Consider the following 23,156-nt stretch of genomic DNA (forward strand, 5'->3'; position numbering starts at 1 on the left):
TTCCACTTTCTGGCTCCAAACGGTCCCTGAGACAGCTTTTCCAGGTCTGAGGAAAGTTGCCATATACATCTTGACCATGTTTGGCTCCACCTACAACTGCGAGGCAGCTTTCTCCACGATGAATATCATCAAAATAAATATCGTTCGAGGCTCACCAATGAGCACCTCCACATGTGCATGAGGATGGCCCTGACTCCATTCAAGCCCAGGTTTAAAGTCCTGGCAGGACAAGCTAGAGCTCAATTCTCACACTGAGCAAACAAGTGGGGGAGTGGGATGCAAGAGTGATGCTCTAAAACTGTTCAATTGTTAAGATGTGTTGAGATTTATTATCTGTAAAATTGTTTGAGACTGTGAAACAAATGGGGAAATTTAAGCTTTTCCTCCCTTTATTTAATTTTTCTGAAGTTAAGCACTTTATTTGATTATTATTATTTATTATTACATGCACAATTTTCATTTTGTATTTATTTTATTTTAAAATGCAGCCCTATTTTTATTTAGTTCATGAGAACATTATACATATCTGCAGTCCAGTTCTATGTTACATGATAATAAATATTGTTAAGTGTTTTAATCGTACTGAATTCATTTGATTTGAAAGGTATTGATTACATGCAGATGTTGATACAACTACCAGGCTATATACAGGACTGTCTCAGAAAATTAGAATATTGTGATGAAGTTCTTTATTTTCTGTAATGCAATTAAAAAAACAAAAATGTCATGCATTCTGGATTCATTACAAATCAACTGAAATATTGCAAGCCTTTTATTCTTTTAATATTGCTGATTATGGCTTACAGCTTAAGAAAACTCAAATATCCTATCTCTAAATATTAGAATATCATGAAAAAGTATACTAGTAGGGTATTAAACAAATCACTTGAATTGTCTAATTAACTCGAAACACCTGCAAGGGTTTCCTGAGCCTTGACAAACACTCAGCTGTTATAAATCTTTTTTTTTACTTGGTCTGAGGAAATATTAAAATTTTATGAGATAGGATTTTAGAGTTTTCTTAAGCTGTAAGCCATAATCAGCAATATTAAAAGAATAAAAGGCTTGCAATATTTCAGTTGATTTGTAATGAATCCAGAATGCATGACATTTTTGTTTTTTTAATTGCATTACAGAAAATAAAGAACTTTATCACAATATTCTAATTTTCTGAGACAGTCCTGTATATCACACTAAATAGTTAGACATTATGATCTTCTGGACCTTTGCTTCAAGAAAATTTCTCTAACTGGACCTCTTAACATTTTAGTTGAATACCCCTGGTGTACATGCAAAACATGACGTGAAACAAACGGTTAACAAACAGTGCAAAAGTAATAATAAAAAAATGAATAAAGTGCGGTCGAGGACCGGGATGCGTAATCGTGCCGTACGTCAGTCATTTATACAAAGAAAGATCAGATGGCTACAAAAGGGATGGACGATGTCACGGGGTTGATGCCCCGCCCCCGAGGTGTGCCCTTTTTTTCAATCGTTTATTAAAATGACGAAAGGTCCGTCACACACACACACACATCGCCGGTTTCTGTGTTCCCAACGCTGAGGATATGCCGTCGTGGTCCAGAACTAAAGGATCAGTGACCTGGTGAGATTATTAACGTCTGATAACGAGACAACGAAAAGAAAGTCGGGTTGAAGAAATCCGACGAGTGTTTTCTACGGCTTGCAATCTGTGCATTCACAGTGGGAGTTGTCCCTTTTATATATGATATGATATTATCATATATCTTTATACCGACTCGTGATGAAAACTATTGCTCTATAGAATCGTGTTTCCATGTCTCAGGTCACGGCGAGTACCTCGGGCTCAGTGTGGAGACGCTGAGCCCAGAGTTGACTCAATCTAGGACTCACACGCTCCCGATATTGACTTAGGCGATTCCCCCCCCCCACTTCCCCAGTATTGCTTCACACCAACTGCCTGTTAAACTGGGTTAATCATCTTTTTTTCCCCCTCTGTTACTCTTGCGTTTAATTTTTTAACTTTCAGTTTTCTCCTGTTCTTTTTGATGTTTCACTGTTAATGAAAGCGTTTTTAGATATTTTCTTTGAGAACATTTAGATGTAAAGAAGTCCTCACAAACCGTCGTTCTAAAATGATAAACACACGAAATTCAATATACGAATGAAAGGTGACGCAGTTCCGCCGCTCGGGTTTCTCCATTTGGACTCCGAGAGGACGGCGTGTCCCACTGGCCCAGTGACCTGGAGCCGATCGGCCGGCTGGATGACCTTTAAACCGCTCTGGGAAACATTCAGTGTCTGGAGTTTCCTTGATGGGAGATAGGAGACGCCGTCTGGTCACACGGTTAAATGAAGCGGCCTACTATGAAGGTAGATCAGTCGTCTTTATTACGCAATAAAACAATAAAAGTGTAAGAGCCAAATGCATGTTTACCATCGCATTGAAAATGCGGAACGTTATGTTTTGATCGCCGTGTATTTATTTATTTATTTATTTATTTGTATGCATGTTACTCTCATAACTCAAAAAGTATTAAACAGAATCGCATGACATTTGGTGGGATGATTGGTTATTATCCGGGGACCATTTGATTAGATTTTGGGGTCAAAGGTCAAGGTCAAGGTCATAAAAAGGTCAATCTTCTCTTTACCATAGTTTTGTCAGAATATAAGCTTACGTCACGTCAGCATAACACCTGCATGCTGGACCGTCAGTCCGGATTTGAGCTCAGATGTTGGAGGCGACATAGTTTTTTGACCGTGTGAACATGTAACTCTACGTTTTCTAGTAAACATTTTTTTATGGACGAACTACTTGTCACTCTCGTGTCAATTAGTATAGTAATAGTTTCGAAGACTAAACTCAAAATTGTGGTCCAGAAGACCCAGAACTATACGGAGTGCCACGACAAAAAGGTTTGGAGAGCAAATGTCTCGTTTTGTAAGTCAATTTATTGTCAGTTTTGCGGATAAAACTAGGATTTGTTTGCTGCAAATCAAAAATCTTTTCTCTCAAAATAAAAACTTTTAATGTTGTTTGCGTAATAAAGACACAAATCTACCTTCATAGGCTACAGAGTAGAAATGGGTCGTATACGTTTCCGGAAACATTATTTTGAAAGGTGGAATCTGAAATTCTCATCTTTTTAAAGTTTTTCATTCGAATAAATATTGTTTTGACCTTCTTGACAATAATATTGGGATTTGCATTCACTACTTTGTGGTCATTTATATAAAATGTGAACGTGAAGTGTTCTGGCTATATTAAGCAGGACTCTGTTGTAGAGACTGGACCTACGGGGCCCACCTTGACCAGCACCGCCGCGTCACGTCCACCTCCAACGTTACATAACGGGGGGTAGACGGTGACTTTGCACAGGGCTCTTCTCGCCTGAATAACAGGAGCTCAGGGGGCCCGGCGGTCAGAGGTCAAAAAGGTCACCGTGCCGGGAGCGACGACGAGGGAAACGTACAGCGCATTCTCCCCATCGGCTTCTTCCATCCGCTTTGACTCAAACGCTCTGGCACCTCGAAGCGGCCCAGTGCCACCAGTCAACACTCATCCGAATCGCGGGGACTGTAAGCGCCTCGCTCGAGGAGGACCGCGGTTGCTACGGGCGTGGAAGGTGAAGAGCGCCCGTTCTGTAAATCACTCGTCACCTCCAAACGGCTCGGCAGGACTCGGCCGTCAGGAGCCGAGTGAGAGTGTTCAGGCTTTCATCTGAATCCACTGCTATCACCGGCCGGTTAAAGGCCTCGAACCTCTCACCTCTCACCTCTCACCTCTAACCTCTCACCTCTCACCTCTCACCTCTCACCTCTAACCTCTCACCGCTCACTGGAACCGGCGGGCAGAGTGTGCGGTCGCGGTATAATCCGGTTTCCTCATTGCGATCGGTCGCCATTGTTTCTTTCATACGGAATACAGAACCAACCTAAGTGTGTGTGTGTGTCTGTGTGTGTCTCTGTGTGTGTGTGTGTGTGTGTCTGTCTCTGTGTGTGTCTGTGTCTCTCTGTGTGTGTCTCTGTGTGTGTCTGTGTCTCTGTGTCTGTGTCTCTGTGTGTGTCTGTGTCTCTGTGTGTGTGTGTCTGTGTCTCTGTGTGTGTCTGTGTCTCTGTGTGTGTGTGTCTGTGTCTCTCTGTGTGTGTCTGTGTCTCTGTGTGTGTGTGTGTCTGTGTCTCTCTGTGTGTGTGTGTGTGTCTGTGTCTCTGTGTGTGTGTCTGTGTCTCTCTGTGTGTGTCTGTGTCTCTCTGTGTGTGTGTGTGTGTGTGTGTGTGTGTGTGTGTGTGTGTGTGTGTGTGTGTGTGTGTGTGTGTGTGTGTGTGTGTGGACTCAACACACATGAACTGCAGCCCGTGTGGGTTTAAAATAGATTACCTACTAATTCTAAATATGCTTGTCAAGCGACTTCAGATGCTAATTAGCTGTGCAGCTACAATCTGGTGCATCAAATGGGTTCATTTGTGTTTTAAAGATAATAACTATAATAGTAAAACATGTACAACCTCTCAAATCAGGTCTTAAAATGACGATGAGATGAGTTTTGTCCGTTAGGTGCATACAGGCTCGTGATAAAATTATGTTCCACAAGCTCGGAGCTTGTTTAGCATATAACTTCAGATTGTGTGCTATTGCTCAGATTTCGGAAAGAACGAGCTTTCTTCACGTCGGACGTTGATGTGTGTGTGTGTGTGTGTGTGTGTGTGTGTGTGTGTGTGTGTGTGTGTGTGTGTGTGTGTGTGTGTGTGTGTGTGTGTGTGTGTGTGTGTGTGTGTGTGTGTGTGTGTGTGTGTGTGTGTGTGTGTGTGTGTGTGTGTGTGTGTGTGTGTGTGTGTGTGTGAGCTCTCGGTGGCGGGTCGGTCTGGGTCGAGTGTGTGTGTTTGTTTTTCTGGCAGTGGGAGAATAACAGCAGCTGAGTTCACAACCCAGAAGAATGGTTCTCCTCAGCTGGAGTTGTACTCGCCCTCTCCACCAATCAGGGCTTGTTGCTACGTGGGCTGTGAATCTGCCCCTTTGTCCCGTAGAGTGGGAGACACACACACACACACACACACACATATCATAGATCCCAAGAAATGTTTCACTTCATGAAGTGGGAGGAAACTGTAAATGTTTTGAGAGACTCGAGAGACTTTTGGAAAACATAAAGAAACTTTTTGAAGTCGTGGAAAGACAAATATCTGAGTGTACTTACGAGACGTCCCGATGGCCGACTCAAAAGTAGAATTTAAAACTAATGTGGGTCTTTTCCTGACGGTTTTTCTGGCAAAACAAGATCGTTTCTTGGCAGACTTCACTTCCATTGTTTTGTCTTTTGTGTTCATTGTTGTAAATCAAAGCAAACCCAAAACAGGAAAGGTGAGCTGCCTGCGCGGCGCGTTATGAAACGCAGCGGAAACACGGCCGACCTGTAATCACCGTCGTCGTTTAGCTCTGACGCCCCGGAGAGGACCGACGACACGGAGCGACGTAAACACACACGTCACAATAACACGCACGCACACACACAACAATCAGGGTTCTTAAAGGGTTCCTTAAAAGGCTTTGTGGTTCAACGAAGAACCATCACCTACTGAAGAACCATTCTTTCGTTTGTGGCACCATTATAGGTTCTTTAAAGAACTATTTAAGAAAATTGTTCTTTAAAGAACCCTGGTTTGAAAGGTTCTTTGTGGAACCAGACATGGTGCCTTCAAGAACCAATTTTTTAAGGTTCTTTGAGACACCTTTTAGGTTATTTCAAATAATTCTTCAAGTAAATGGTTCTTTAAAGAACCCTGGTTTGAAAAGTTTTGTGGAACCAACAATAGTGCCTTAAAGAACCATTTTGTTAAGGTTCTTTGAGACAACATTATGTAGGTTCTTTTAAGAACTCTTTAAAGAAAGGGTTCTCTAAAGAACCCTGGTTTGAAAGGTTCTTCGTGGAATTAATAATGGTGCCTAAAGAACCATTTTCTGTAGGTTCTTTGAGACACCTTTACAGGTTCTTTGAAGAACTATTTAAGGAAATGTTTCTTTACAGAACCCTGGTTCGAAAGATTCTTTGTGGAACCAAAAAGTGTGTGTGTGTGTGTGTGATCACATAAACGACTGAACATGCACACAACAGGCAGCGTGTGTGTACATTGCAAGGACAACCGACATGCTCTAACACAGGCATATGGTGGATACCGAGTGTGCGACACACACACACACACATACATACATATACACACACACACACACACACACACCAACGGAGCATAAGAGGAGCATTACTTGTCTTCAAACACTTTCTTGTGAAGCTGCCGCTCATTGCCGCGCACAAAGAGACGAGTGTTGGTCGCAGCTCATTCCTCCACACTCTTCAATCACCGTGACGGGATTGTTTGAGAACTTATCTCCGTTGCCCCGGCAACACTCCGGTCAACGTTGGTTTTGATCGTTGGAGCACAGAAGAGTGACTGAAGCCGTGCATCCCTTGTTCCTTTACTGCATCCTTTCATAGTGGGACTTTTAAAAGGACAAGGGATGCTGCATAAATCCCACCGCGTGCATATTGATAGGACACTATACTAAACTTTTGTCGTATTGCGTTGGCATGCGGGGGTTAATAGATTTGTCCCTCAGTTAATAAGCAAAGTCTCAACTTTTTTCGTGTGAAGTCATCTAAAATGTCTTGGCATCTGGAGAAAAAAAACTCAAAGGTGTTCCGGCTTCTTCTTCTTAGCTGGTGAGCGTCTGCACCCCGAAAAAAATCTCAGCTGCACCTCATCAACGACAATGAATGTGTTGAAACCGACAGGTGTCAGTCATGACGACAACATCGACAGAAAAAAATTAACCCCTCAGGACCCCTCGGTTTGTTGTCATACTGGTTACTCATTGATTCTTTAAATTCTGCCTCTCAACACCAAATCTGGAAGATCGGCTGAAGCACAACATTTTTGGCATGACCTCTAAAAAGGGACACACGCGATTGCACTCGAAGCACTCTGTGTATCTGTAGGTTTCAACGTGCTTTGAGTACAGAAAAGCTCTGCATGGTATCTGTAAACAGTGTTGTGATGTGAGCACAACTTTTTACTTGAGTTATGTTTGTGCGTTCTCAGAACCGGATCAAGTTGGCCGTTCATGGTACTGCATGCGTACGCGTATTCACAGACACGGAGTGAATGGATGCAGCACATCACGAATGAGCGACCGCTCGCCCCTTTATAGCGTCTCTTCAGGCCCGTAAATTATATCGACTTGCAGATCTGTTGTTACGCGGTTAGGAACACATACTTTTATACCAGATGTAAGCAATCGGTTGAAATCTTTCAGACGGGAAAAATCAGATGCATTATAAAACTAGAACGGGCACTCGGTAGAGCGCATACCTTCGCCGCAGCCACTTTTTTGGTACTTTGCATGAGAGTGTGGGGAGCTCGATGTCATGTGAACATTTTGGCATTAGTTGCATGCCAATTGGATAAAAATTGACCGCGCTACGGTAAAAAGAAGATGTTGACCTTATCATGACCTTGACTTTGACCCTTGACCCAATCGATCCCAAAATCTAATCAAAAGGTCCCCGGATAATAATCAATCATCCCACCAAATTTAATGCGATTCGGTTTAATACTTTTTGAGTTATGCGAATAACACGCATACAAATAAATAAATAACTACACAGCGATCAAAACATAACCTTCCGCATTCTCGAATGCGAAGGTAACCAGCTGGTTTCCAAATATAGTCAAGACTGCTATAACCGGCTGGAGCGCACAAAGACGAGGAGCAGCGGCCGCGAGCTGCTGACACTTTGAATCTGCCACCTGCTTTGCTCCCAGTGAATTGGAACACTTTTTGTATTTTTTTTAACTGGCTATGTGCTGTGTTGGACTTTACACTGCCGCCATTCAAAAGCCCAGACGGGTGGATTTTTTTAGGGTGCCTCGTTTTGTGATTTCCAAAAATAATCCATGTGCTATTTGTGCTATGCTTCGGGAAGAGGGCGGTAGTTAATTTAACGAGCACACTAACGGTAGAACATGATAATCCAAGGATCATGTGTCAGCATTTAAGGTGCAATTTCATTTCTATATAGCAGTGGTTCTCAAATGGGGGTACGTGTACCCCTGAGGGTATGTGAAGGCACGTGAGATTAAAAATATCTATATTTAAATGAGCTTTCATTAAAAAAAATCTTTTAAAATAGTTATTAAATAAATATTCAATTCAATATAAGTGTACGTTCATAAAGGGAATGGTATATATTCTATATTAAATCAGACACTGATGGCACAGCACTGTATATTACATTCTTTTCAAACAAAAATACAAATGCAAAAAATATTATTTAAAAAAATAAAATAAGTGAGATCTACTGCTATATACGATATTAATCGTTCTTTATAGGGGGGTCAATGACTCAATGCATAAAACTCAATAATCGTAAATGTAAAAAAACTCAATTCTTAAAACGCTACGCTGTGACATGGGGCTTTCCAGTTTTAACCGCCGTCCCTGAACGCAACGGACGTAAAACACGTGCATGTTGTTTACGTTCTAAGCTAGGCTAGATGCTAGCGGGGCGTGGGAGGAAGAGCGACACGTTCTTGGGGGGGGGGGGGGGTCGACTGTGTGCGCCCCTAACCCGCGCACTGAGGCTTGTTTCCGCGCCATGTTGCACACTTTGGGGCCGAGACGCGATGTTCAGCTCGACGTGTTTACGGACCGCACAACCGAGCCGGAGTCACGGAGGAACGCGGGTAAGAAGGAGCCAGCGGGCCGCGGTGTGATGCACGTTACCGCTGCGTGTGTTGGTGGGCCACGTGGTTCAGAAATGGATCAGATGGACGATCGTTTCCGGTTGGTGTGAAGAGTTGTTCGTGTTTATCCGTGAATTAAAGGGACAGTTCTGTGTTTTTTTTAGCTGCTACGGGGCCGATTTGAGTTCCTTTCTTTGTGGCTTCAATGTACATCATGGATGGATGTAATCCTCCAGTTGACGCATCTCTTCTGTTTGTTACTAATATTTAATTATTAAAGGCTAATGGCAGTTTTTTTAATTGTGAGTTATTATAAATATACAGTGTTTACAAAAATGGCAAAACGGTAAGGAAAAATAAATTCTAGCCAATCTGAATCTAATCACGAGCTGGCCAGAGGTTCCCATCCCTAGTTCCAGACTGTATGACTTCACCACATTCGCCTTTTTTTGCTGCTGGCAAACACCATCATAAAGTCTTCAAATAATTGATTGTAATTACCGTCCCTTTAGGAATCAGAGAGAGAGAGAGATGTAGAGAGAGAGAGGTGTCTATATTTATCTAACCGGTCTGCCTCTGTGTTCATAATAGAAGTGTAGCTTGTGTGTGTTTGTATTTGTTCGAGCTGCACATTTCTTGATGAGAATCTACATTTTTGCACTTAAAATTAAAACTACAATTTCATCCTCACTGTTCTCAGGGTACCCTTTGAAAATATAACGCATGTTTTCCGCTGTTATCTTCCCGAGTCTCTGATGACTCCACGAGTACGTGGCACACTTCTGCTGGCGGTCCAATCGGGGCGAGGTCGTACCAACATACACGCACATATAAAAGCAGTGGTGTATAGTAACGAAGTAGAAGTACTTCGTTACTTTACTTAAGTAGTTTTTTTGGGTATCTGTACTTTATTTTACTACTTATATTTCTGTTTACTTTTACTTTTACTTCACTACATTTTGCAATGAAAACTTGTACTTTTACTCCGATACATTTCCCCTGAAACAGTATCGTTACTCGTTACTACGGAAAAAATAATCATGAGAAACATCGGGGACTGTTGTGGAACACACCGCAGCGCACCTGAACGCAGCACGAGCACCAGGTTGGGGATCAGTGGTCCTTGCCGCGTGTTTTCTATTCCCAGTGATGCCCAGGATGCGAGCGAGCGGCTACAGATACGACTCATTTCATGTGGAGCAGCAATGGAAGCTACTCGAAGAACCACGGGGACCAAGAGCAACGTCCGTGGCCATATTTGGGCGAACTCTTTTCTTTTGTCGGAGTGAAAGTTTCTTCCTACCGGATAAAGTGCCTCTTATGCCGACCGAAAGCTACGGAGATATGGCCTTCAACAACTCACCAACCTCAGGAAACACATTGAGGTAAATTAAGATTAATCCCATGAGCCGCAACGTTAATGTTTAATTATCATAAACCTGTTAAGATATAAATGAGACAATTAGCGTATTGAGCACCCCTGGATTCAAGCATTAATGAGCTGAAGAAGTGTTGACAGTTGTGAGAATTTGTTGATTTGAGTCGTCTTAGCTATAATATAATGCTAATCATTACAGCAGGGCTCTCAAGTTTTGAAGACAGGCAAGCGTGAGATTTCCAGCGAGACTTGAGAGCCCTGTTACAGCATTATTATAATTATTTGTATTAATATTATAAGAGTGACGGTCCAGTAATGGCGACGATATTGATTTGGGACTGTTGTTGTGTTTAACTACAGAGATACAAGTACATATTCACAAATCAACTCTGGATGCACGGACAGTGCATGAAACTAAATGTATAAACCTCAAATTAAAACAAACTATTTTGAACAAAACTTTAGGTTGGAGTCATGACATGTTAGGAAGTGTTATTAATTCTATCATGTCTGTAATACTCTCACTTTATTTCAGGAATGGACTACATCAAGCAGCACATGGAAGAACCCTCCCTGCAGCTATGTGATGCCACCAGGTCCAGTTCATCTGATGAAGAGGACTTCTTCTTCGTCATCTCAAGCGCATGACAGCAGCAAACAGCTGGATGGAGACGTGGATCACGTTGACTTGCTGAAATGCTTCCCAACTGTGTGCTGCTGTCTGTGAAGCTAGACACACTCTACCTGCACCATCAGGGCCTGTGAAGCTAGACACACTCTACCTGCACCAGGTGAACGGCTCTTCAGCATCGCAGGACTCGTCTTCAGCCCCAGAAGAGCGACACTGAAATCTGTCCATTTTGAAAATCAACTTCTTTTGAAGATGAACAATACATTTTTCACTTTAACCCTCCTGTCGCCTTCGGATTAATTTGACCCCATTCAATGTTTAATGTCGGTGTTCTTTTGGTAGTCAACAAACAAACATAAAGTGCCTCACACTTAAACTTGGAAAACAATATTAATTCTAATAATTTTCTGGAGGTTTTAATTGCTGGCGTCAAATTGAACCCAAAGGGTAAAATATGTTAGTAAATATAAAGGTAACAGGAGGGTGAAACATTGAATCGGGTCAAAATGACCCAAAGGTGGGGGGAGGATGTAATATTGATTCGGGTCAAAATGACCCGAAGGCAACACAAGGGTTAAAGTGATGATTCTGGTTGTTACTTTTGGTTCTTCTTTTTTCTGTGTTAATCGTGTTTTTATATTTTAGTAATTTCATAGTATTAATATATTGCTAAGTTCATCCTAGCCCATACTCCTTGTTCATGGCGGCCACAGCACCCAAACAAATAAACTTCATAATTCTCAAAATTCTGACCCTTTGTATTTTTTTATTCACAGCATTTACTTTTACTTTTACTTTCAATACTTAAGTACATTTAATATCAGAAAATTACTTTTGATACTTAAGTACAAAAAAAATCAGATACTTTAATACTTTTACTCAAGTAGTATTCTCATAGGTGACTTTTACTTTTACTTGAGTAATTTTCCAGTCAAGTATCTTTACTTTTACTCAAGTATGACTTTTGGGTACTTTATACACCACTGTATAAAAGCCTTTTTTAAAAACTTTTTTCTCATCCAACAAAGTCCCACAACAGATTAAGAACTGCTGTTGGAGGTAGATTTGTTCTGCCTCCTCTACCAAGAGACGAGCACGATCTCGTGAGTCGTTGAGCAACTTTGGGAGAAGTTAAAAGTGCTCTGTTGTTTTTAGAGCATGAGATTCCTGCTGATGCAAATATGGCAGAAGGAATTTTCCTGGAGGTACGACTCAACAATTTGAGCTCCAATATCACACATCCCCCGTTGAGGTTAGGCACGTTTTGAATGAACATATGCACGTCCGTGCACGATTTTTCAAAGTCGGGCGATCGCAACGTCCCAAATGTGCTCGAGAGCGGGAGAACGAGAGCGTTTCCCACCGGAGAACATCCTCCAGGCCGGCTGCTTATCTCCAGTCTGCAGGTCCCAGGAAAAAAATTTAAACGTATTAAATCATTTCAAGTGAGGACCTCAAGTGATTTTACCCTCAAGAGTCTAAAACCGTCAAGATGCTCTGGTGCCCACGCTGCGGCGGTTTTCATGACCTTGTACCGACCTTCTTGTTCTCCTGGTTTTATTCTTTATTCTTGTGAGACGATGGACTCGGGGCCCCGTTGGCGTAGTAACGGGCTCTCGTGTCTTTCTCATCCGAAGCTGTGGACCGTTATGTTTGATGTGTCACTCTAGCCTTTGTTTTTAAATTGTTTATTTTCGTCGCACATTTAAATTGATTTGACTATCAGGCTTGGATATTTCTTCCAGACCTACGCAGAATGGAACCCCCCCCCCCCCTCATGTTAGTGATGTGTCCCGATTCACTCGGCTTATTTGTCTTTCAGCCTGTTTTAGTGTCTCCCCGTCCGCCCCCACAGACAGTTGTGTGGTGGAAGAGGTCAAAGGTCGCTTATGACAGTCTTGTGTCACCGACGGGGTCGTGTGTGTCATGGTGTGTGTCATGGTGTGTGTCTCGGTCTTGCCGAGTTTGACTCGTGTGTATTCGTCTTTTACGAGCTGTCGCAAGAGAACAGGACAACTCGTCTTTAGAAGGACACACACATGTTTACTAGTGTTTTTTTTAAATTTATGTAGAATTATTAGTTTTTTTCATCAAATTCACTTTCCTTCTGGAAGGTTTGAAACGTTTGCATGAAATCCACTCGACAAACAGTGAACTGGAAACGCCGTTAACTTCACTTCCTGTCAGTTAACAGTGCGTGTTTCCTGTCTGTCTTTTCCCAAATCTATGGAGCCTCTCTCTCTCTCACACACACAGACTCACTCTCTCTCTGGTCTCTCTCTCTCTCTCTGGTCTCTCTCTCTCTGGTCTCTCTCTCTCTGGTTTCTCTCTCTCTCTCTCTCTCTGGTCTCTCTCTCTCTCTCTCTGGTCTCTCTCTCTCTCTCTCTGGTTTCTCTCTCTGGTTTCTCTCTCTGGTCTCTCTCTCTCTGGTCTCTCTCTCTCTGGTCTCTCTCTCTCTCTGGTCTCTCTCACTCTGGTCTCTCTCTCTGGTTTCTCTCTCTCGCTCTCTGGTTTCTCTCGCTCTCTGGTTTCTCTCACTCTGGTTTCTCTCTCTCTCTCTGGTTTCTCTCTCTGGTCTCTCTCTCTCTGGTTTCTCTCTCTCTCTGGTCTCTCTCTCTCTGGGTTCTCTCACTCTCACTCTGGTTTCTCACTCTGGTTTCTCTCTCTCTCTGTTTTCTCTCTCTCTCTCTTTGAGATAATCAGTAGCCCAGCCGCAGTCGAGCTCGTCCTCGTTTTGTTTCTCCGGCCTTAGATCTGGGACTCGTTTGTCGTTATTATTCGTTTCGTCCGCCGCTGCTTTTTGTCTCGTCCACCAACGACAGACGAATCCCATATGATGAAGACGAGCCGCGCTCGCCGCTTCGTTTGAACGAAGCGCGTGGTCGCAAACAAACGACACGCATAGAGAAACCGCACTGGCGGAACAAGAGGAGGACGGGAGCGGTGGTCTGCCACATGGGCACTCGCACAGCATTCAAATGAGGTGTGTGTGTGTGTGTGTGTGCGTGCCATGCAGTGATTGTGTGCCCGCAGTGCACAGATTAATGGTTCGGCTTATATGAACGTGTCTCCCACTTAGTCTCTCTCTCTCTCTCTCTCTCTCTGACACTACGCCGTGCAGCCTGAACAAATTGATTCCAGCCAACATGAATTTAAATCACCAGCATCCGAAATCTCCATCGCTGCCAGAATGTCCATGTGGACCAGGCGCCGACATGTTTGACTCATTTGCCTCTCTGGCAGGTTTTAGGTAACGATGAATCACTCCAGTGTGTAATAGTGTGTTACAGTGTGTAACAGTGTGTTTACTCTGAACACCGTTGGCTACCGAGGCCGATCGCTGCTCTCTTGTCCGCGAGGCCTTTTTCCATCCCGCATGACTCTATACTGATCTCTTGGCCCGAGGACACTGAGTAAGCTGTGTGTGTGTGTGTGTGTGTGTGTGTGTGTACAGGTCCAACCAGCCGATCTGTAGGCGGGGCTCCAGCTGCGCTTGGTGGCAGACGGTCACAGGTCTAATAAAAAGACGCCTGACTTTAAATCCGATCCGTTGCATCATTCAGATCACACGTTACTGGGCGACGGACGAGAGGTCGACCGCACGTGGAAAAGAGTCGGACCGGTGTTGTGTTGTTGTGCGTTTGGGACAGTATTGTGGACCTAAACCTGATTTATCTTCTTGCAATGGAACGACACGATGTTCACCACGGTGCAGACGGAGAGCCGCATCTCACAAACACACATTCATTCAAACGGCATAAATATAGATCTATGAGACAGATTTCACATTTTAAAGAGATGGAGAGGCAGGAATGAGGAGGAGGAGGAGGAGCCTAATGATAGGTAAACAACCCGAATTGTTACATAATTTTCCAAATGATATTCACATATTTGTACCTTTTCCTTTTGATAATACTATTACAATCAGATTGGTATTTTTTTATAATTATTTCAAGCTGTTGTAAAAAGGATGAAGCTGGCTCTCTTTTCATGTCCGTGGAATAGTTTCCTGCTCCTTTGCCTTTTTATCCGTGTCGTCCTGCTTCCTGGTCACCTCCCAGCTTTAGGCTGTGGTTCTTTGTGTGTGTGTGTGAGAGTGTGTGTCTGTGTGTAGTCTTCATAGGAATGTTCTATTCAGTCACGACTCCCTAAAGAACGACGGCTCTCATCTCTGGGCCGGGCCCCTTCACCAAAGCCTCCATCACTAGTCCTTTGTCCCGCGTCTGTGATGTGTGTGTGTGTGTCTGTACGTTTTCAGTGCGTTCACATGTTTGGTGATGGTGTATTTCTGTTGTTGTTGTATTTGTGTCATATGTGTTCTCGGAGTGTGTGTGTATTATTTCCTGGTTTGCCTGTTCCTAGAGAGCAGCGATCTGACACCTTTCTGGTGCTTCCTGCCTCCTCCCTGGAGCTTCACCATGAAGCCCAAATTCCCCAAAACACCAGTGACCTGTCGCCTCAGAGCAAACTGGGAACGCGTTGTTCGTACCCACGACGACCACAGCTGTACTCTCAAGCCAACTGCCGTGTCAAGGTGACGGTCTCCGTGACCTCGGCGCTTGACCTTTGTCGTGCATTCTATTCCTCTGTCGGTCTCTTCCTCCCTCTCTTATTTTTTTTATTTTTTAAGCCTTTCCGATTCCAGCCCATAAAGAAAAGTAGATTTTCCCTGAATGTCGCCTTCATCCCTTTAAGCCTACAGCTGGCGGACAGACACCTCCCTCCCCTCTCCCCCCCCCCCCTCCCCCCTCTCCTCTCCTCCCTCCTCATGTTTTGTGTTGGACTGCGCCTCACTCCATGTGCAGCAGCTCAAAGGCATGTAGGATGAGTTCCCTTGGAGGAATGTGTGTGACTGGCTGGCTGACCGCGATATACACACTTGACACACACACTCTCAGCAGCTCAGCTCATAGCTCACACTTCTGCAGAGCCAGCTGAGAGGGACTCTGTTCTCTCTCTGTGTGTGTGTGTGTGTGTGTGTGTGTTTGTACTTCTAGCCTTATGAGGACCAGGCATCCTCAACATGATTCAGACGTAAAGCCTATTTACGTAATCCTGACCCCTGTGTTTGACCCCTCATATGTGTTTGACGCATGAAGGCCCGAGGCTGTAGGCGGGCCGCCTCCTCTACGCGAGTGTTTAAAAGTACGCTGTGGTTCTCCGCGCTGCCGTGTATCAGCTGACCTCCTGCGGGATTCTGGGAGTTTTTTCTCTGGAGGAGCACAGGAGACGGAGCGCCACAACATTGTGCTAAAAATACCCCACTTTAATTCAATTCAATTCAATTCAGTTTATTTGTATAGCCCAATTTCACAAATTACAAATTTGTCTCGGAGTGCTTTACAATCTGTACACATAGACATCACTGCCCCCAAAACCTCAATCGGACCAGGAAAAACTCCCAAATAACAGGGAAAAAAAAAAAAAAAAAAGAGAGAGAGAGAGCCAGAGGAGGATGGACCTCAGGGATGATGGATGCAATGATAAGATGGATGAAGAGAGACAGATTTAAAATAAAATACAATACAATGAATGAATGTATGTGTAGTAATAGTTAGTAGATATCATATTCCTCCACTCACGAGATCCCATCATCCATCAGAGGGGGAGAGGTGGAGAGGAGGGGAGGAGTCTCAAGTCTCAACAGGCGAGCAGGCAGGAGGAGCAACAACAACCCAATTCAGATAGGATCCGATCTCATCCGGTCTCATGAATAGGGTCCCATCATGAGACAAGAGACTTCCGGGAGAAAGCAGAAAGCAGAGTTGAGAGTTAGTATTGAAGAAGGAGAGAGAAAAAAAAGAGAGAGAAAGAAAAAGAGGAGATAAAAAGGAGATGCATCCTCAGCCCCCGGCTGCTAGCATGCAGCAGCATATCAAGGGGCTGGACCAGGGCAAACCTGATTCAGCCCTGAATCAGGTTTAGATCTCGGCTTCAATTTACAACACAAATGGAGCGGGATTTTAGCAAGTTTTGTTTTGAGGAGCCACAGCTGCAATTAGCGTTTGACGGGCGACTTAATAACACGGCCGCCATCTTCCCCCCTTGCCAACGTGTCCTGGGATCCGTCATCTGAACGTGACAAGCAGACGAGTCTTACTCTTTAGTCCCCACCCTGACAAAAATGTATGGTGCACTGGGCGGTGCGGCACGACTCTCTATTATTGCTGTTCGTTGAGGTAGAGAGAGAGAGAGCGCTTTGCTCAGCTGACATACAAGGTCTAAATATATGAAGCGTTCAAACTGGAAAGCTTGTGTCATCCACCCCCTCCTTCCTCCAAACAAGTCTTTCCAGCCAAAGTTAAAGAGCCATATCTATTCAGGCGTACATGTGCTTATCGTGTCCACACAGGCGCTTTCTGATTGCATCTAGACTGCCCCCCCCCCAGCCTCTGTCGAGTTATTGGTAAATTTAGTAGTTTGCCTGCTACTTTCCTCCCGATTGGTTCCCCCGCTGACCTTCTGGTTCCTCTTCCTTTTACCCAGATGCCATGGAGGAGTTTTTCGAGTACGACGCCGATGAGTTCCTGGGGTTCCTGACCTTGCTCATCACCGAAGGACGGACGCCGGAGTATTCCGTGAAGGGCAGAACCGAGGGGCTCCACTGTCCACCGGCCCAGTCGGCCATGCCGCCTCATCACAAGCACGAGTGCAGCGACAAACTGCCCCAGGTAACTCGCACGTGCACACGCATCCGTGCACACGCATCCGTGCACACGCATCCGTGCACACGCATCGCTGCACACCTACATAGATGAATAAACAGAAGGTGGGCTCTCCTCATTTTACTAGAGGCTGCTGCTTCATTCAAGTCATGAGCATTTCTATTTCAGGCCCTCTTGTGAAATAGGACATATTGATTTTGAGATATTGATACACACCTCTTTCAAAATCTAGGCGTTAGATATTTCAGAAACGATAGAATTTCTAACGGAGCTTATTTGTATTACTAATATAGCAATTTAAGTGACCATATATACTGTATATATATAAAATATATATTATATATATATAAAATATATATATATATATATATATATATATAGTTATAAAAAATAAATATACATAAATATATTTATGTAAATAAATATATATATATAAATAAAAATACATTAATACATAAATATATTTATATAAATATATATATAGATATATATATAAAAATACATTCATACATAAATATATTTATATGAATAAATAAATATATATTATATTTATATATATATAAATAAATAAAAAGTGGAAAGCTTTTCAATATTGTGAACTAAGATGTGACCTAAATAAAATCACTGAGAAATGCAGCTTTAAGGGTCTTTGTGGGTCCCATCTGCTCTGCCTGGCCCTGAAGTTCAAGGTCCCGTCGTTGACATCCAGTAATGAACACTAAGCCTCCATCTTTGTCTGCGTGTGTCCAGTGTCGGCAGGCGAGGCGAACCCGTTCGGAGGTGATCCTGCTTTGGAGGAACAGCATCCCCATCATGATCGAGGTCATGCTCCTGCCAGACTGTTGCTATGGTGACGAGTGCCCCCCGAGTGACCCCATCAGCGACCCGATCATCAAACAAGACGCTCTGCTGCTGGAGAGATGGACCCTGCAGCCCATTCCAAGACAGTGAGGCTCATATACACTCTTACTATTTACACATTGGTAACTGGGAAAAGAGATGTTGTCCAGGTATATTGATACAGACGACACTGTGCTGTCCAACAGTTAGTTACAAGTTGTGTACAAGAGAAATATGGGATGTTTTACTTAAAAACGTTTCTAGTTAAATGGTTAAATCCTAATAAAACACCATCTAGCCTCTAAAACAGCATATACGATCTGTCAAACCCCGACTGTTTGTCTGTTTTATGAATTCATAATACTTTATTTTAATATAATGTAATAACTAAAAGATGAAGGCTAAAAAAGGGTATACAATTTAAAAAAATGTAATTGTAAAACTTGACACTAGGATGGTTAATTAGCCTTCCAAATTGGCCCACTGTCCTAACGTGTGTAAATAGGTAACATAGTGTTAAAATAACACACACACCCTTGAGTTTCCTCATTAACCTCATTAACTTGACACACTGGCACATTTCCACCTCTCGTCGACTGTGTTTTCATTAGAAGCGGCGACCGCTCCGCCGAAGAGAAGACGCTGCTGTTGGCCGTTCGCTCGTACGTCTTCTTCTCTCAGCTCAGCGCCTGGCTCAGCGCCTCCCACGGCATCGTGCCGAGGAACATCTTGTACAGGTCAGTCGCCGGCGGGTCGTCAGAGCCACGGGAAACCTGATCTCATCATTTGCTGTGCTGTTAAATCATAAGAAGAAAAGCTGAATCTCTGGAGGCTCTGACACCTCCTGGATATTTTAATTCAATTCAGTTTATTTTGGAGAGCAAAATATCACAAATTGTGAAATTTGCCTCAGCGGGCTTTCCAATATGTGTACATATGTCACGGCGCTATTAGAGTGGACCCAAAAGCACGACTCAGACAGGAGTAACAAAGATGACTGTCTTTGGTTGGAAACAGGCTGGGTCAAAACCGGGAAATCAGTCGAAGAAGCAAACAAGTCCAAAAAGGGGCGGGGCAGAGAATCAGAGGTCAGGGCAGGCAGGCAGGGTCAGAACAGGCAGGTCAGGAATATACTCTAATAACGCTGGAGAACTTGGCACGAAAACACAAGACAATCTGGCAGAGGACAAGTGGAAGTGAGGGAGCTAAATAGTGAGGGACTAATGAGGGGATGGGCTGCAGGTGAGAAGGGCGTGAGGACCAGGTGAAGGGAATGAGGGACTAACGAGGTGACCAGAGGCAGGTGAGGGGAGTTGGACTGACGAGATGGTGTGACAGGATGAAAACAACTATTACAAAAGGAAGGCGTGGAGCTAAACTGTTCCAACATATGTCATCCCTGACCTTTGACCTCACATCGGATCAGGAAAAACTCCCAAGAAATAGAAGAAAAACATTTTCACAGGGAAAAATGGGAAGAAACCTTCAGGAGAGCAACAGAGGAGGACCCCTCTCCAGGATGGACAGAAGCAATGAGATTTAAATAAGATGTAAAAGTGAACACGTGTTAATTGAATCTCTCTCTCTCTCCCTCTCTCTCTCTCTCTCTCTCTCAAACAGGATCAGTGCTGCCGATGAGGACTTGGTGTGGCAGTTCTCCCAGCCGCCTTCAGAGCACGTCTTTCCGGTCCCGAACGTCTCCCAGAGCGTCGCCTTGCAGGTTCGCGTCCAGTCGCTGCCGCGCCAACCCACCTACCCCACCCTGGCCTGCAGCATCCACACGGGCCTGCCGCCGCTCTACAGCAAGACCCCCGGCCTCAACCCGACCCTCAGCAACAGCCACGGCGGCCCGCCCGCCCACCGGAAGAGTCGGGACGACCTGCTGCACGACTCCGACGCGTACGGCAAGAGCTCCGCGTCCGGCCTGCTCCTCAACGGACTGCCGGTTCCTCACCTGCCCATCAACGACATCCCCGTCAGCAGCCTTCCCCACACCGCCGTTCCCTCGCCGTACGCCAAGACGAGCCATGAGGCGGGCGAGGGCCGCGCGTATCGGAGCGGAGAGCTTCCCCAGGTCGACGCCCCCCGGCGCCAGGGCTCCCCTCTGTTCCACAGGCCCTCCCGCTCCCCCACGCCCTCGCGTTCGCCCTCGCCGCTCCCCGCGAGCAAGGCCGGGAAGTGGCTGTACTCGGCGCTCAACGGTTCGGCCGACCCCGCCCTGGCGGAGGACTACGGGCTCGGCGGTGATCGGTCCAAGCGGCCCGTCCCCGAGCCACTCAGAGCTTTTAAGAACTTCTCCCTGGCCGAGCCGCCGCGCTGCCCCTCCCCGAGGCCCGCCAACGAAACAAACCCCCTGATTGGCTCCCTGCTGCAGGAGAGACAGGAAGTGATCGCCCGCATCGCACAGAGGCTCAACTTCTGCGACCCGACGGCGCCGCCGCTGCCCCCGGGCCTCTTTGCCCCCGACAACCCCCCCAAAGCCACGTGGGGCAGCAGCCGTCGCCACGACGACGACGTGACCGCCAGTAAGACCAAAGAGCCCGAGGTCCCGCCCAACACGCCCGTGAGTGACACCTCCTCCAGCAAGTGGGAGCGCTCCTCCCCGAAGCCCTCGGCGTGCAGGAAGCTGAAAATGACGGAGACGAGAGACGCAGAGGACGAGAAGGAGAGGGAGAAAGAGAGGGAGAGGGAGAGGGAGAAAGAGAAAGAGAAAGAGAGGGAGAGGGAGAGGGAGAAAGAGAGGGAGAGGGACGGCTCCCTGATCGCCCAGGCGGTGCACGACATCGCCCGCCTCATCCAGGAGAGACTGTCCGTCCCCGCTCTGTCCCACAGCCGCCTGCACCACACGCACACGACCACGGTCACGCGCACGGTCCGCACGTACACGCACGCCACGCACATCCCACACGCCGCCGCCACCGCCACGCGCACGCCCGTTTGCACAGAGGAGCCCCGAGGTGAGCCGGGGACGCGGCGCCATTGCCCCGCGGCCACAAACGGCGCTCACTTTCCACTTGAAGAAGCCTCGCCGAAAGACCAGCGCCACCACGCCCAGGCCGGGCGCCGTTTACGAACTCCCCCCCCGCAGGAAAAGCGAGTATTCGGGACCCTCGGCAACCACGAAAGCCCTTCTGCCTCCCGCGCGCTGGAGGACGGCGGCCCCACGCACGCCCAGACCTCGAGCTGGACCCGCAGCACGCCGCCGCTTCAGGCCCAGAGGCAGCTCGGTGCTCTGGCCTCCGCCCCGCAGGATGAGAACCGGGCGCCCTCCATCACCTCCAGTCCAGAGGCGACTCCCCCGTCTCCTGTCCTGGTAAGACGTGTTTAAATGAGAGCTTATGTCCTAATCTGCACTTATTATCTGCCGTGCCCTCCTATCCCTGTTTAACCCTCCGTTACCTTCACATTTACGAACATATTTTACCCTCGGGGTCAATTTGACCCCAGCAATTAAAACCTCCAGAAAATTATTAGAATTAATATTGTTTTCCAAGTTTAAGTGTGAGGTACTTTATGTTTGTTTGTTGACTACCTAAATAGCCCTTTAAATATATAAAAAAGTTGATGTTTCTTATATGTTTGACACAGTGAAAAACAGCCTGGGGTCAAATTGACCCCAAAGAACACCGACGTTAAACATTGAATGGGGTCAAATTGACCCTAAAGGTAACAGGAGGGTTAAAGGAACTCCATCAATGAAATAGAAATTGACCAACATTTTGATAAGTTTATTCTCTTCGGGCTCGATCACGCCAGACGCGACTCTCAAAAACGCATCGCGAGCAAAACAATTGATTCCCGACGGTACGGCGCACTATTCAGACGCGCCTTTTAAACGCCGCGCGGCGCGTTTTTCAGGCGCGCTTAAAAGTTAAAATATTCTCAACTTAAACGCGAGGGGCGGCGGCGCGCCGCTCATCAATGTCACACTCGGCCGCCAATCGGATGAAGCAGGAGGCGGGCTTTCCTTCCCGTTTTCCCGACGAGAACCTCATATTAGCGGTATTTACGAAGAGCTTTATAATTCTTTTAAAAATTTTTTTAAATATTTTATTAGTGTTCAGAATCTCACATACACATATTTAAATGTTTCAGATTCTTTGTATAAAGAGAAGTAAAAAACAAAAAAATAAACATATGCAAATAAAGAAACAAAAACAATACCATAGTAACAAAACTATAAATAAATAAAGCAGGGAGAAATCATTTAGTATAGAGTAAAGAAATACAGTCAGGCCATTTATCTGTGACAGTTGCACCACTTTTGCCAGTGCTTCAGAAAGAGCTTTATAATTCTAACTCTAAACACGACTCCAACCGACTCCCGCTCGGTCGGAAGTGCAACTGAAAGCCTCGTCATCGAGATACAATTCGCGGAATAGACGGTGGTATCCGCCGTACTCTTTCCTTTCTTTTTTTTAAAATATCGTGAACGTTGGTTGCGCACGCCGGCCCGCTCCACAGGCACGCCGCGCTATTTTGCCCGGCGCGTTTTGAGGAGGTGGATACCGCGTTCACGTCTTTACAGAAGGCTGTAAGCCGGTCGTCTAGGCTACGGCCAAAAGTTAAGCTCACAAATGATTAACGGGTAATATCTTGTTTGTTTAATCTTTACAACAACTGTAAATGTGTAGAGCGTTATGTGAGGGACACTTCTCTACTCTTTTTTTTTTTTTTTTACCGTTTCCAGGTAACTGGCTGCCGGAGCTCGCCTCATATTCATTGTGATCAAATTACATTTGTAACTCGGCAAGAAAAAGAGAATCTGTTTATTTCTGACCGATAATTTTATTACTATTTTTTTTTTGTTATATATTTTTTTTTAATTGTAAATGTAGCTACGGTTCTTGACTCATTCCATTAAAAACAATTGTTTTCCATGTCATTTAGCAGACGCTTTCATCTAAAGTGACTTTCAATA

At 45.1% G+C, this 23,156-nt stretch overlaps 1 protein-coding gene across 3 annotated transcripts in view; it reads left to right on the forward strand.

Annotated features, from left to right (window-relative positions):
- atosa (atos homolog A) overlaps positions 1–23,156 on the forward strand; it is a 39,233-nt gene that overhangs the window by 10,123 nt on the left and 5,954 nt on the right. The window contains exons 1-5 of one of the 3 annotated variants that reach the window (XM_056412377.1): positions 2,271–2,355; positions 17,217–17,401; positions 18,146–18,342; positions 18,847–18,972; positions 19,856–21,548. In XM_056412377.1, the coding sequence (XP_056268352.1) occupies positions 2,298–2,355; positions 17,217–17,401; positions 18,146–18,342; positions 18,847–18,972; positions 19,856–21,548 (2,259 nt within the window). In that variant the 5' untranslated portion in view covers positions 2,271–2,297. Of the gene's footprint in view, positions 1–2,270; positions 2,356–15,492; positions 15,546–17,216; positions 17,402–18,145; positions 18,343–18,846; positions 18,973–19,855; positions 21,549–23,156 lie in introns of those variants that run through there. The other 2 variants (XM_056412379.1, XM_056412378.1) reach the window with 2 other exon arrangements.

Source organism: Pseudoliparis swirei, chromosome 4 (genome assembly GCF_029220125.1).
Source record: "Pseudoliparis swirei isolate HS2019 ecotype Mariana Trench chromosome 4, NWPU_hadal_v1, whole genome shotgun sequence".
Lineage (NCBI taxonomy): Eukaryota > Metazoa > Chordata > Actinopteri > Perciformes > Liparidae > Pseudoliparis > Pseudoliparis swirei.